Raw genomic sequence first — 13,867 nt, 5'->3', positions numbered from 1 at the left:
AGTGTACGGTACGCATCAAACTTATCAATTTGGAAGATCACAAAGCAGCATCACACGCGTGAGTTTGAAAGCCTCCCTCCATTCTATTCCAGCCCTTCTTCCTCCACACCAAATATTGGGAACAGTTGAAGAGTGCAATTCCAAAATTGAAATTTTCCTCACAAACAAAATCAATCAAATCACATGTTCTTGGAAGGTGAAATAGAGGGAATAGTAGATAAGGAGAAGAAAGAGAGGGAGAAGTAAAAGGAACTAGTAACAAAGGGGAAAAAGGAAGTAGCGACAAAGAGGAAAGGGAAAGTTTGATAAGAGAGAAAAATAAATTCAAGATTGATCTAAAGAGAAAATTTCGACTCGCTTTTCTCTCCCTCTTCAAAGGAAAATATTGTTTGAAAAATTCTTAACAAGTTTCATACATTTTATTACGAATGTTTGTGTCAGTTATGTGTCTGCTAGTTATGTGAATGTTTCTACCACTGAATGTAAGAACATTACGTTAAAAGTCATCCTTTGAACCCTGGTTATATCGACCATCATGCCTGATAATATCTGAACATTGACGAAGTTATTTATCAAAAGGTTATTTACCACCATCAGCTCATGCTATCCATTGGTCAAGTGACTATAATGTAATTTTCACCCCGTGCTGGTTTAGCACCTTCGGGTGAAAACTTCGGGAGTACATAGTGCCCTTCGCCATACGCACACGGTGGCACAGAGACGGGTAGGTTGATAAAATTTACTAGTTACTCGTCTTAAACAATATCTAGGAACAAACGATAACCATTAATTGTTACTTGTAAAAAATGTAGAACCTACTATGGAAGGCACACATTTCGTCTTGGTTGCTGTAGAAGCAGTAGACTCAGCAAGATGAGTTCTGATACTTCTGATTTAATGGAGCAAGTTAGTTCCAATTTTTACGAGCCATATTATGGTTGTGATAAGAAGTATTCTGCAGTCTGTTCAATTGAGAAGTTGTTCTGAATAATTCAGTTTTGTATTTCATAGTTTGTTTTTATTGTACCTAGTCGATAGCAAATGAGTTGTTAATTTTTCTGTGTCTTTAATTCAAATGTGTTTCTTGCAGAGTAATATTTGAGAAGTACTTACGATTGTTCTGGCACGCAGTGGGATAACACGCGACTAAATAGATATCTAATCAAATCTCAATCTTAAAATCATTTTGAATATTTTCATTTGGATTTCAGATAAGAATAACAAGATGCAGATCAAAAGTAAATGTGTCGTCAACACCATAGTTGTATTCTTCATGATTTTCACAGTAGTGTACCTCAAATATGCTTCAACCGTCATCAAATATGTACAAACTGGTATAAAACGCAACAATGAAATCATAAAATTCGTGGACAATAATGTGGAAGGTGAGGCTACCGACAAGCATGTGATCGAAACACTGAGAAGATATCACTTGCAAGCACCACCTATGCGGAATTATAACATTGCTCATACCATCCCCTATGATCCATCCGAAGGACAAACAAAGATACTGCGGGAAATATTTGCTGACAAGCAGGATGGCATATTTGTGGAATGTGGTGCAGTGGATGGCGTGTTCCTATCCAACAGTCTCTACCTGGAGAGAGCATTACATTGGCGAGGTCTGCTCATAGAAGCTGATGAAGATAACTACAACAAACTAGAAACCCATAACAGGAATGCGTATATTTCCAACACCTGTATCAGCCCAACGAACCAGGCTAAAGTCTACGTTTTTGAATCTGCCACTCATATGAAAGATCAGTACTGGTGGGTAAAGGGCACTGGGAAAATAGCCGCAGGAAACAGCTCAAAGAATTACAAGCGGAAGTTCCAAGTCCAATGTTTTCCATTCTACACGTTCATGTTAGCACTCAATGTAACTGTTATCGATTATCTAAGTTTAGACGTAGAAGGATCAGAACTTGAGATTCTAAAAACAATTCCCTATGATACGATAGAAATCAAGGTGATTTCAGTGGAATGGCAACATTTTAATAAGGAGAAGATTAAAGAGACTGATCTAGAGGAGTTTCTAGAAAGCAAAGGTTATCACCAGTACTTGTCAGAAAACATAGAATTGAAACCATATGAGAAAATATTCATAAGGAACGGGGTTTCTCTAAATCACTTGAAGAACCGTTAAATTCTAATGAATGACATTCCGATGCATATGCAAGATGCAAGTAACACATTGTACTATTTCTTTTTACTAACCATTTGTTCAAAGGGTGTTTTCAGTAAACGAAATAAACACATAAAGGTGTAATATTACCTCCAAAACTGTCAATAACTTTCAAGTCTTTATCAATTTTTCCTTCTATTTTCTCTCGTATGCAAGATGCAAGTAACACATTGTACTATTTCTTTTTACTAACCATTTGTTCAAAGGGTGTTTTCAGTAAACGAAATAAACACATAGGGGTGTAATATTACCTCCAAAACTGTCAATAACTTTTAAGTCTTTATCAATTTTTCCTTCTATTTTCTCTTGTGTTCCTCAGTTCTCCTTTGTCGTTTCCGTTTCAGTGATCTCATCTATACTGTATCTACTACACAGGGCTAATGGGGGAGTATGAACACATTTTAACCTCAATCAAGTTGCTTGAAATTGTAAGAAAAAAGTAAAAATACATGAGACAAGTGAAATAAGTTGTGAAACCCATCCGTTGTCAAATTAGAGTGGAAAAATGAAATAGGTTTCAATTTTTGTTTGTAATTGAGTGAAAAGAAGGAACAAGACAAGAGAGAAATGATGAAGATACAAAAGGAGAGAAGGGATTAATAGATTTAGGTTAGAAGAAACAGGATACGGGTTTCAATTGAAATCAGGCAAGTATTCTAGAAATAACTTTGAACCATTATCGAAAATTGTTCCAGTTAGAAACAGGATACGGGTTTCAATTGAAATCAGGCAAGTATTCTAGAAATAACTTTGAACCATTATCGAAAATTGTTCCAGTCCTATTAGTCTTATTCTCTTGGATTTTATTTTCTTTATCGCAGTTGGAAGACAAGATATGCGAATGGTTTTCGTAAGTAATATGATGGCCCAGTAGGTTAGGAGCCTGCTATTCTCGTTTTCCCAACACTTTCTTCCACGGATGGCCCAGTAGGTTAGGAGCCTGCTATTCTCGTCTTCCCAACACTTTCTTCCACAAGAAAAACGTCTGAACAAAGCCCTGCCCTGTGCAGAATCATCTGTCAAAAATTTCTTACCACAAAGATTAGAAAAGAAATGTGACATCCAAAGCAATCAACTAAAATTCAACAAGAAAGAACTCCAATAACCTCACATAATGGATAAATGGATACATTACGTTATGGAACCTAGGATTCCTCATTTCTGAAAAGCAGGAGTATTTGAGTACCCCTACCCAAGCCAGTTACGAACGCGGCGATAACACGTTACATGTGGCAGTTCCTAAAAGATCACTGAAGTTAAGCAACGTTGCGCACGGTTGGTCTCCAGATGGGTACAATCTGCCATCTGGGCAATCGAGTGCTACTGCCTCTTCCCGGTCTTACTCAGGGTGAGTGAGATTAATGTGAGGAGGTGGCTAGCTTGTCGTGGAATGGAAGGTCGAATTCCCGTCACTAAAAGCCTTGGAAGTTATACAGTGACATTGAAACATTTTGTTCATATTTTGTAATATTACGATGGAAGGAGGTAAGAGAGAGAGAGAGAGAGAGAGAGAGAGAGAGAGAGAGAGAGAGGGAGGGGGAAAGGAGCGAGAAAGACTGACTATCTCTTCGGTCGATGGTAGAACTTTATAACTGATTTCGGTGATTGAATTTGAAACAAAAATGGGAGAGAAGAAAGAAGGAAAGAGAAAGAAGGAGAAACCAAAGGGAAAGAGAAGGGAGGGAGTGTTACCTTAGGCAAGAATATTGTCGAGTGATTTCTAGAGAGAAAAGGAAGGAGGGAAAGAAAGAAAAGAGTAATTCAAAAAGATCCGCTTCTGGGACAGAAAGCTGTAGTCAAAAATTGTATATCTGTATAATCGATGTATACCTATAGGTAATTAATTAGACTAACTAGAGATTCCTTTGATTTTAAGAAGAGATTTTTCCCTAGATTTTCGACCCAAAATCATTTCTGAATGGTTTCCCAAAGGAGTTCTTTTACGAGTTACAAAAATGTCTTAGGTAATATGCAAAACCTTAGGTAATATACATGTAGGTGCCTATGTATTTACGAATCAAGAAAAATTAAAAGACAAACACCCACGGGTAACAAATTTCTTGTCGAATCCACCCTGTAGATACAGTGTGAGGGGAAAAGTTTAATTGATTATGCATGTATTAGATGGTGAGATGAGAGAAGGAGGGGGACACTTTTACATCAACAGAAAGAGGGAAGTGTGAAGGAAGAGAAAGAAGAATGGTGGAAACTGAGACAATGAGGGGAAGACGAACACAATAGAAAAGAAGAGAACAGAAGGAAAAGTTTTCTGATGGGCTGAAAGCATTTGGAAAGTGCTGAAAAATATTACCTCCCTCCACTCGGTCCTCCTTCGTGGAATATTATAGTTCACACCAAAGTTTAAATGTGCAAGTTTTGTTTTTCGAATCTTTTCTATCAGAAATTTTTGGCGAACACAAAAAACGGTTCATTTGAAAAATAACATGCATCAGTTCCTCCAAGCTTTTGCTAACTTACTTCATTATGTTCGTATCATAAAACAATTCTTGCCTATTTCCAAACGAATTTCAACTTGTAAGTCATGGTTGATCAGCCCACATATCAGATGGGAGCCTCCTAACATCTCTACATAGTATCAATGTAACATTTATTAATTTGCCGGTACTGGGATTCAAACCGAGGACCTTAGGCAATTATATAGGTACATATTATGTACAATGCACTTTTTATGAATACAACATTTTACATAATAACTAGATACCAATGCTTTAGAAGCTAGGTGTATCCTGAAAGCATTTTGAAAGTGTTAGAAGAACTGACCCGAGATTTCTGGTTTACATAAACCAGGACAGAAGGAAGACGAAGGGGGAAGCTCTAATGTTATTTATTTGATTGTTTATGGCTTTTATTACGTACATAATATAGAAAATGGTTCGCATAACAATTTTTTTATGTTCTCTTTTTCTCTCTCCCTTTGCTCTCCTGGTAGTTTTTCGTTTTCTCGACAAAATATTTCTAATACTCGAGAATTTTGTTTGCTTCGAAAAATAACTCCCTTTGCTCTCCTGGTAGTTTTTCGTTTTCTCGACAAAATATTTCTAATACTCGAGAATTTTGTTTGCTTCGAAAAATAAAAAAAGTAGGACTGTCGTAAAAATGTCTAGGTAGAGGGTTTAATACTGGTTCTATAAATACTTGGCCAAATTTATAGGTCTTGAATGCCTAGATTGCCTAGGTATACATAGCCACATAGCCCACATAGCCTTATATCATGTAGCTTATGTGTGTCTATGTTTTGCCTCGATTTTTCATTTCCATATAAAATTATGACAGAAGGAAGACGAAGGGGGAAGCTCTAATGTTATTTATTTGATTGTTTATGGCTTTTATTACGTACATAATATAGAAAATGGTTCCCATAACAATTTTTTTATGTTCTCTTTTTCTCTCTCCCTTTGCTCTCCTGTACTGGTAGTTTTTCGTTTTCTCGACAAAATATCTCTAATACTCGAGAATTTTGTTTGCTTCGAAAAATAAAAAAGAGTAAAAAAAGTAGGACTGTCATAAAAATGTCTAGGTAGGTAGAGGGTTTAATACTGGTTCTATAAATACTTGGCCAAATTTATAGGTCTTGAATGCCTAGGTATACATAGCCCACATAGGCTTATATCATGTACCTTATGTGTGTCCATGTTTTGCCTCGATTTTTCATTTCCATGTAAAATTATGAAGGAAATTTCTCAAGCCGGCAATCTGGAGCCTGTGGCACTTATTACTTAAGGTAGATAGGAGGAGGAGGAGGAGGATGAGGAGGAGGAGGAGGAAATATGGAAGAGCCTTTCATAAAATTATGAAGGAAATTTCTCAAGCCGGCAATCCGGAGCCTGTGGCACTTATTACTTAAGGTAGATAAAAGGAGGAGGAGGAGGACGACGAGGAGGAAATATGGAAGAGCCTTTCAAAAAAAAAAAGATGATACAGTCTCAGAACCCCAGGAAAAACTCATCCTCTGCCTTTCTTTCAGCTACTTTTTCTTCCTTCCTTTAGTTCTCTCTCTTTCTCCCAAATTTATCCTAAATTTCTTTAAAATAGTAAATTTGTACACAGAAAAGGAAAACTGCTCAAACTCTAGGTAGTCTCCTCTCTTATAAAAATAAATACATAAATCATTCAAATTCTAGCATCGCATAAAGTCCAGGTATATAACCAGCATTACCATGACAAATTTATCCTAAATTTCTTTAAAATAGTAAATTTGTACATAGAAAAGGAAAACTGCTCAAACTCTAGGTAGTCTCCTCTCTTATAAAAATAAATACATATAAATCATTCAGATTCTAGCATCGCATAAAGTCCAGGTATATAACCAGCATTACCATGAGTATTACCAGTTAATAATGGCGCAGTCATAAAATTGATAAAGCATGATTGAGAGTGAAAATAAAGAACAAAACAATGGTGCTGTTGTTGAGGACAGAATAGGGTTGAATTCAGGTTGTGAGGAACACAGGGAAAGGAGAGTGAAATGAGGATTAGTTACTAGAAAAGAAGGTGACATAATACATAAGGACTGGATAAAGAAACAATAATATTTTAGGGGAGAAATTTTCTACAATCCAAAGTTTATTAGAAGCATTTGTTTGGAGAAAAAAAAGTAATTAAGTTCTCTCATAACATGCATGCAGATTGAGAAGTGACGGCCCTTTCAAAAGTCTATCTCAACTCTTTGACTTATTATTTAGAAACGATGGCATCTTTTCTTAATTTTAAGAGTTTTTATGGGTGCATCGTGTTGTTTTCTGGTTAGAAGCTTGGGTACTTTGGGACAAACTACATTGTATTTCATTGACCATCAAGTCAATAGTTGTATTCAAAAGAACATGACGTGACATGGACTTAAAAGCCAATGAAATGAATTAACGTCCTTAAAGAAATTATAAATGCCAATCGAGCAATAGTTGTGTCCAAAATAACGCCACAATTACGTGGTCTCTTGAGACCAGTTAAAATCAAGTAAGAAAGGGTTGTGAGGACACAGGGAAAGGAAGAGTGAAATGAGGATTAGTTACTAGAAAAGAAGGTGACATAATACATAAGGACTGGATAAAAAATAACATAGAGGTAACGTCTTTGCAAAGTTCAAAATGCATTACAGGGAGGTTGAAGAGAAAACGAAATTTGAAGATTTGATGCCAGTAACACCAAATGGTAGGGTAAATCCTAACCTAGTTCCTGGAAATTCAAAATGATGATCTTGGTGAAAACTCTGACGAGCTGGAGAGAAGCTTTAGAGAGTATTTGAAAGAGGATGCAGAAGCATGGCACAAGCACCTCTAATGTAAGAAGCAAAGATACCGTAGGAATATAAGAATGTGAAGAAAAACTTTCACAAACAATATTCCTCAAGAGTAAAGCTAAATATTATGTAAATTAGAGAAGTCATTACTGACTCTAGAAATGCATATCATTTCATATTCCGCACTCCAGAATACAAGGTGACGCCATCTTCCTTTATGAAAAACTGAAATGATACTCGAACCTGTCAGGTAAAATGAACAACATGGACGGGAAGGTTGTCAAAAAATTTGACACCGAAATAATTGCATACGAAGGACACTTTCTGAACCAAGAATATCCTCCAAATGATACTATATTCCAAATAAACACTAACTATGAGAATAATATGGAAAATGACATGAAGAAAGTGCTAACACTAGATGAGTTGAACACAATTTAGTTTTAAGCCATCAAACCTTTCATAAGGAGATGTGACACCTGACACCTCAATAAAGTAAAATATTTCAGTATAGAATAGATCTTAGTATGTACAAAATATTGTACAACTGCATTTAAAATAACTTTCAATTCAAGTACTGATTTTTATCCAGTGGAACTTTTATTGCAAAAGTTGGATAATAATTAATGATAATGACAAAGAAGATTTGCATACGTAAGTATAAAGTTTGATTTTGAGAAATTGCATGATCATTTTGAAAAGAGATACGAGAGAGAAGATGGGAGAAGTACAGCAGAGGAAACATTTTTCTTCAAGTTTTCTCGAGATTAATTTCAACTTTGAAACCGGCAAAGCTGGCATCGTATCATGTAAGACGTAAGTCATGTAAGTCGAAATTAAATTGAATGTCAACACACGGAAAATGTCTCCACACATGATAAATTAGATTCTGTGCTGAGCAGAGCACTACCTCCTCGTCTTCACTTGTTTGCCCCAGTTGCGAAAAACTCAAACACCCTATTTGTTAAACTACTTTCAGATAAGATGGATTGAAAAGTCTGGGAAAAACTGAGAGAACATAGTTGGGAACGTGCCAAATGTATGTAATGCTGAAGGTACTGTGAACACCCAACGGATAATAGTCACAGTCAGAACAACAACAATCATTTTCCGCCAGGAATTAAATTGTGTGAACGAAAATTTTCAAACATATTAAATTTAACGACAAATTCTAATTGTAATGCTCCCCTTGACAGCGCGAGTGGGGAGCTTATTGCTCCACTATACAGAAACTACTGCTATCCACTGTAGATACTAACACTATAGATACCGGAGTCAACCAGCTAATTATCCAAGTTTTTATATTGTTTGTCGAGTACAATGGGTAGAAGATACTCAGTTAGTAGATAGTTCCTATTCTTGCTATTCTTTGTATAAAAAGACTTTACACATGCTCTTCATTTAAAAGTCCATTTCCACATGGTTATTTGAGCATCTATAGCTACTAAGTAGTTACGTAGGTAGCTATGTACCTGTTTATGTGAGCATTTACTGTATTTTAAAGATAATTAGACAGTTTTCAAAGTTAAATTCTTTTTCATTACAAGTTGTTTTTTAACGAGCAAAACTCTTAGCTTATTATCATTACACTTAGTTTTAACGACAATTATTTGAAGTCTTTATTTCCCTTTCTATCTCCCTTTTCTTTCCTCTGCTTAGTATTTCATTTTCTCTTTCCTATTCTCTCTCCCTTTCTTTCTCTTCCTTCTCTCTCACGCCATCTCAGTCTCTCTCTCTCTCTCTCTCTCACTCTCTCTCTCTTCTTTCCTACAGTCCAAAGAGCAGAATAATGGGTTTAACCCATTAGTGTCTGAAATTTCCATTAGTCCAAACTTTCGGTTTTTAGAATAATTGATGTTTATTTATTATTGGTGGAACCGAATTAGTTTGACGTCAGCAGAAATTTGTGATGGACAAAAGAGGTAGTTCTAATTTGATACTTCTAATTTGTAGTTCTAATTTGATCCTCTACAAATTTACCCAATTTCTACCTTTATGTTAATCTATCTCTCTCTCTCTTCTTTCCTACAGTCCAAAGAGCAGAATAATGGGTTTAACCCATTAGTGTCTGAAATTTCCATTAGTCCAAACTTTCCGTTTTTACAATAATTGATGATTATTTATTATTGGTGGAACCGATTTAGTTTGACGTCAGCAGAAATTTGTGATGGACAAAAGAGGTAGTTCTAATTTGATACTTTTCCTCTACAAACTTACCCAATTTCTGCCTTTGTGTTAATCTATGTAGGTATGTCATTAGAGATTGTGTCTCGCAAGGAATATTAAAGGAACTTTTCAGTCCTAAAACAAGGAGTTTCTAAACAGGGAGTTTTCCAAGTATAAGGATAATCCGCCCCGGGCGGGAATCGAACCCGCGGCCTAGCGCTTACAAGGCAGACGCACTACCAACTAAGCTAACTAGGCTGGCAACTACAGAGTTACATCCAGTTAAGAAGTGGTTGAGTAGGGTTGCTTACCGCCAAGAGCAACTTAAAACGCTCATAATGGAACACTGTAAAATATCAACGAATCTGGAGTTCAAAAAGTTACAGTACACTGTAGTTAAGTATAAGGAAAAGATTTTAAGAGAGGAATGGGTTACGGTTTCCCCTCTAATGTTTGGCAAAGCATTAATACACACATGCAACATACCCTTTTTCATTACAAGTTGTTTTTTAACGAGCAAAACTCTTAGCTTATTATCATTACACTTAGTTTTAACGACAATTATTTGAAGTCTTTTAGGAGAAGATAATTATCATGAAAATTGGAAAGAAAGGTTATGATTTTTCATACCTAGGTTCCTAGGTAATACCTAAGTTGATGAAATGTCTTTGAAAAATTGTGCATGTTCGAAAATTTCATCTTCTCTACCGCTTCCTTGGCCCCTGAAATTTTAGTGATGGATGTGACCATGAAAATATGCTACCCGGGAACCCGGAGTCGTCCCAAAATAACCAAAAGCACTGATGAAACCGTTGAAAATTATGAGCATTAGACATCTAAATAAATACGGGAAAAAGTCTATATCTATAGCTAGGCACACGTAAAATATATACTATGAAAACCAATAACCTAAACGCGTATATTACAAAACATCCTCATTTCCATATATTTTCCCTCCGCATATCCTCCTCTTGCACTTTCATATCCTCTTACACCTCCATACCTTCTCCACCTCTCCCTTTTCCCACAGTCTACAGCCTCAAAGTACGAGCACCCCCCCCCGCTCCCCTCAACGTAATTTAATTTTCGAAACGTGCTGGGTAATAGATCGGGGTATTATCATAAGTGTGAGCTCACATATTATACCTATACGTATAACGCGATTCTATACACATCTCCCGTTATATTCCCGTTGTAATAGACACCCGTTTTCGATTTCGGTAACCTCAAAAACGAGATGGATCTCTCAAGAGCTTTGTGCGATGTTTCGACGTTGTTTGCCTCAAATCCTCAATATACCTCACCGTCACGCGTAACGGGGAACAAACGTCACGCGTGTGAAAATTTGAAGCGCGTTGTTTGACGTCAGGCCCGTTTATAGTTGACCCTTTCGCGAAAGGTAATAAACTTGGAGTCGGAGATCTACTGTTACAACTGTTGACCGGCATCGGCAGTCCGGCATCAGCATTGAACCCATGTCTTTTACCAAGACGAACTAGAACTAAATACTCAAATGGTGATCCGGATGGGGATTCATGCACCATTGAAGGAATTTTCTTGTTCAAAAATTCAGACTTTTCAAAGCGAGGAAGACAATTTCTCCAGAAAACTCACAAATCAAAATAGATACTCGTATGTTATATGAGGGATCAACTATCTGTATATTCGAGGCCCTGCATATAAATGTTGCCAAAGTTCACACAAACATACAACAAAGTTAGAAGAGCTCATCTAGTATTATGCAAAAATCACACAGTCTCCAAATTCGGAGCAACCAATCTGCATTTCCATATCAATGGAAAATGGGGAGGAAATACACATCAATACCTACATATTTAATGCATATGATGTGTACCTAAGCAACAAATCTGCATTTCCATATCAATGGAAAATGGGGAGGAAATACACATCAATACCTACATATTTAATGCATATGATGTGTACCTACCTAGTTACGTTAAAAGTCATCCTTTGAACCCTGGTTATATCGACCATCATGCCTGATAATATCTGAACATTGACGAAGTTATTTATCAAAAGTTTATTTACCACCATTAGCTCATGCTATCCACTGGTCAAGTGACTATAATGTAATTTTCACCCCGTGCTGGCTTAGCACCCTCGGGTGAAAACTTCGGGAGTACATAGGTAGTGCCCTTCGCCATACGCACACGGTGGTACAGAGACGGGTAGGTTGATAAAATTTACTAGTTACTCGTCTTAAACAATATCTAGGAACAAACGATAACCATTAATATTGTTACTTGTAAAATATGGAGAACCTACTATGGAAGGCACACATTTCGTCTTGGTTGCTGTAGAAGCAGTAGACTCAGCAAGATGAGTTCTGATACTTCTGATTTAATGGAGCAAGTTAGTTCCAATTTTTACGAGCCATATTATGGTTGTGATAAGAAGTATTCTGCAGTCTGTTCCTGTTCAATTGGGAAGTTGTTCTGAATAATTCAGTTTTGTATTTCATAGTTTGTTTTGTTTTTTTTTTTTTTTTTTTTTTTTTTTTTTTTTTTTTTTTTACCTTTGTCGATAGAAAAGAACCTACTATGGAAGGCACACATTTCGTCTTGGTTGCTGTAGAAGCAGTAGACTCAGCAAGATGAGTTCTGATACTTCTGATTTAATGGAGCAAGTTAGTTCCAATTTTTACGAGCCATATTATGGTTGTGATAAGAAGTATTCTGCAGTCTGTTCAATTGAGAAGTTGTTCTGAATAATTCAGTTTTGTATTTCATAGTTTGTTTTTATTGTACCTAGTCGATAGCAAATGAGTTGTTAATTTTTCTGTGTCTTTAATTCAAATGTGTTTCTTGCAGAGTAATATTTGAGAAGTACTTACGATTGTTCTGGCACGCAGTGGGATAACACGCGACTAAATAGATATCTAATCAAATCTCAATCTTAAAATCATTTTGAATATTTTCATTTGGATTTCAGATAAGAATAACAAGATGCAGATCAAAAGTAAATGTGTCGTCAACACCATAGTTGTATTCTTCATGATTTTCACAGTAGTGTACCTCAAATATGCTTCAACCGTCATCAAATATGTACAAACTGGTATAAAACGCAACAATGAAATCATAAAATTCGTGGACAATAATGTGGAAGGTGAGGCTACCGACAAGCATGTGATCGAAACACTGAGAAGATATCACTTGCAAGCACCACCTATGCGGAATTATAACATTGCTCATACCATCCCCTATGATCCATCCGAAGGACAAACAAAGATACTGCGGGAAATATTTGCTGACAAGCAGGATGGCATATTTGTGGAATGTGGTGCAGTGGATGGCGTGTTCCTATCCAACAGTCTCTACCTGGAGAGAGCATTACATTGGCGAGGTCTGCTCATAGAAGCTGATGAAGATAACTACAACAAACTAGAAACCCATAACAGGAATGCGTATATTTCCAACACCTGTATCAGCCCAACGAACCAGGCTAAAGTCTACGTTTTTGAATCTGCCACTCATATGAAAGATCAGTACTGGTGGGTAAAGGGCACTGGGAAAATAGCCGCAGGAAACAGCTCAAAGAATTACAAGCGGAAGTTCCAAGTCCAATGTTTTCCATTCTACACGTTCATGTTAGCACTCAATGTAACTGTTATCGATTATCTAAGTTTAGACGTAGAAGGATCAGAACTTGAGATTCTAAAAACAATTCCCTATGATACGATAGAAATCAAGGTGATTTCAGTGGAATGGCAACATTTTAATAAGGAGAAGATTAAAGAGACTGATCTAGAGGAGTTTCTAGAAAGCAAAGGTTATCACCAGTACTTGTCAGAAAACATAGAATTGAAACCATATGAGAAAATATTCATAAGGAACGGGGTTTCTCTAAATCACTTGAAGAACCGTTAAATTCTAATGAATGACATTCCGATGCATATGCAAGATGCAAGTAACACATTGTACTATTTCTTTTTACTAACCATTTGTTCAAAGGGTGTTTTCAGTAAACGAAATAAACACATAGGGGTGTAATATTACCTCCAAAACTGTCAATAACTTTCAAGTCTTTATCAATTTTTCCTTCTATTTTCTCTCGTGTGTTCCTCAGTTCTCCTTTGTCGTTTCCGTTTCAGTGATCTCATCTATACTGTATCTACTACACAGGGCTAATGGGGGAGTATGAACACATTTTAACCTCAATCAAGTTGCTTGAAATTGTAAGAAAAAAAATACATGAGACAAGTGAAATAAGTTGTGAAACCCATCCGTTGTCAAATTAGA

At 36.4% G+C, this 13,867-nt stretch overlaps 2 protein-coding genes across 2 annotated transcripts; both read left to right on the top strand.

Moving 5' to 3' along the window:
* The first annotated feature begins 920 nt into the window (after positions 1–920).
* Positions 921–2,455, top strand: LOC113470916 (protein Star-like). Its single transcript, XM_026829697.1, has 2 exons — positions 921–2,193; positions 2,355–2,455. Exon 1 carries the CDS (start codon positions 1,226–1,228, stop codon positions 2,144–2,146), a length of 921 nt encoding a protein of 306 aa, XP_026685498.1. The 5' UTR covers positions 921–1,225; the 3' UTR covers positions 2,147–2,193; positions 2,355–2,455.
* A 9,815-nt stretch (positions 2,456–12,270) lies between these two features.
* On the top strand, positions 12,271–13,667 carry LOC103517685 (protein Star-like). The gene has a single exon (XM_008482730.3). The coding sequence runs from the start codon at positions 12,575–12,577 to the stop codon at positions 13,493–13,495; it is 921 nt and encodes a 306-aa protein (XP_008480952.1). The 5' UTR covers positions 12,271–12,574; the 3' UTR covers positions 13,496–13,667.
* Positions 13,668–13,867: the final 200 nt, after the last annotated feature.

Source organism: Diaphorina citri, unplaced genomic scaffold (assembly GCF_000475195.1).
Source record: "Diaphorina citri unplaced genomic scaffold, Diaci psyllid genome assembly version 1.1 scaffold1929, whole genome shotgun sequence".
Taxonomy (NCBI): Eukaryota; Metazoa; Arthropoda; class Insecta; order Hemiptera; family Psyllidae; genus Diaphorina; species Diaphorina citri.
This window is presented reverse-complemented; position numbering and strand designations above follow the sequence as displayed.

Coding starts and splice junctions, on each gene's coding strand:
- LOC113470916 (XM_026829697.1), top strand. CDS start 1,226: ATGCAGATCAAAAGTAAATGTGTCGTCAACACCATAGTTGTATTCTTC.
- LOC103517685 (XM_008482730.3), top strand. CDS start 12,575: ATGCAGATCAAAAGTAAATGTGTCGTCAACACCATAGTTGTATTCTTC.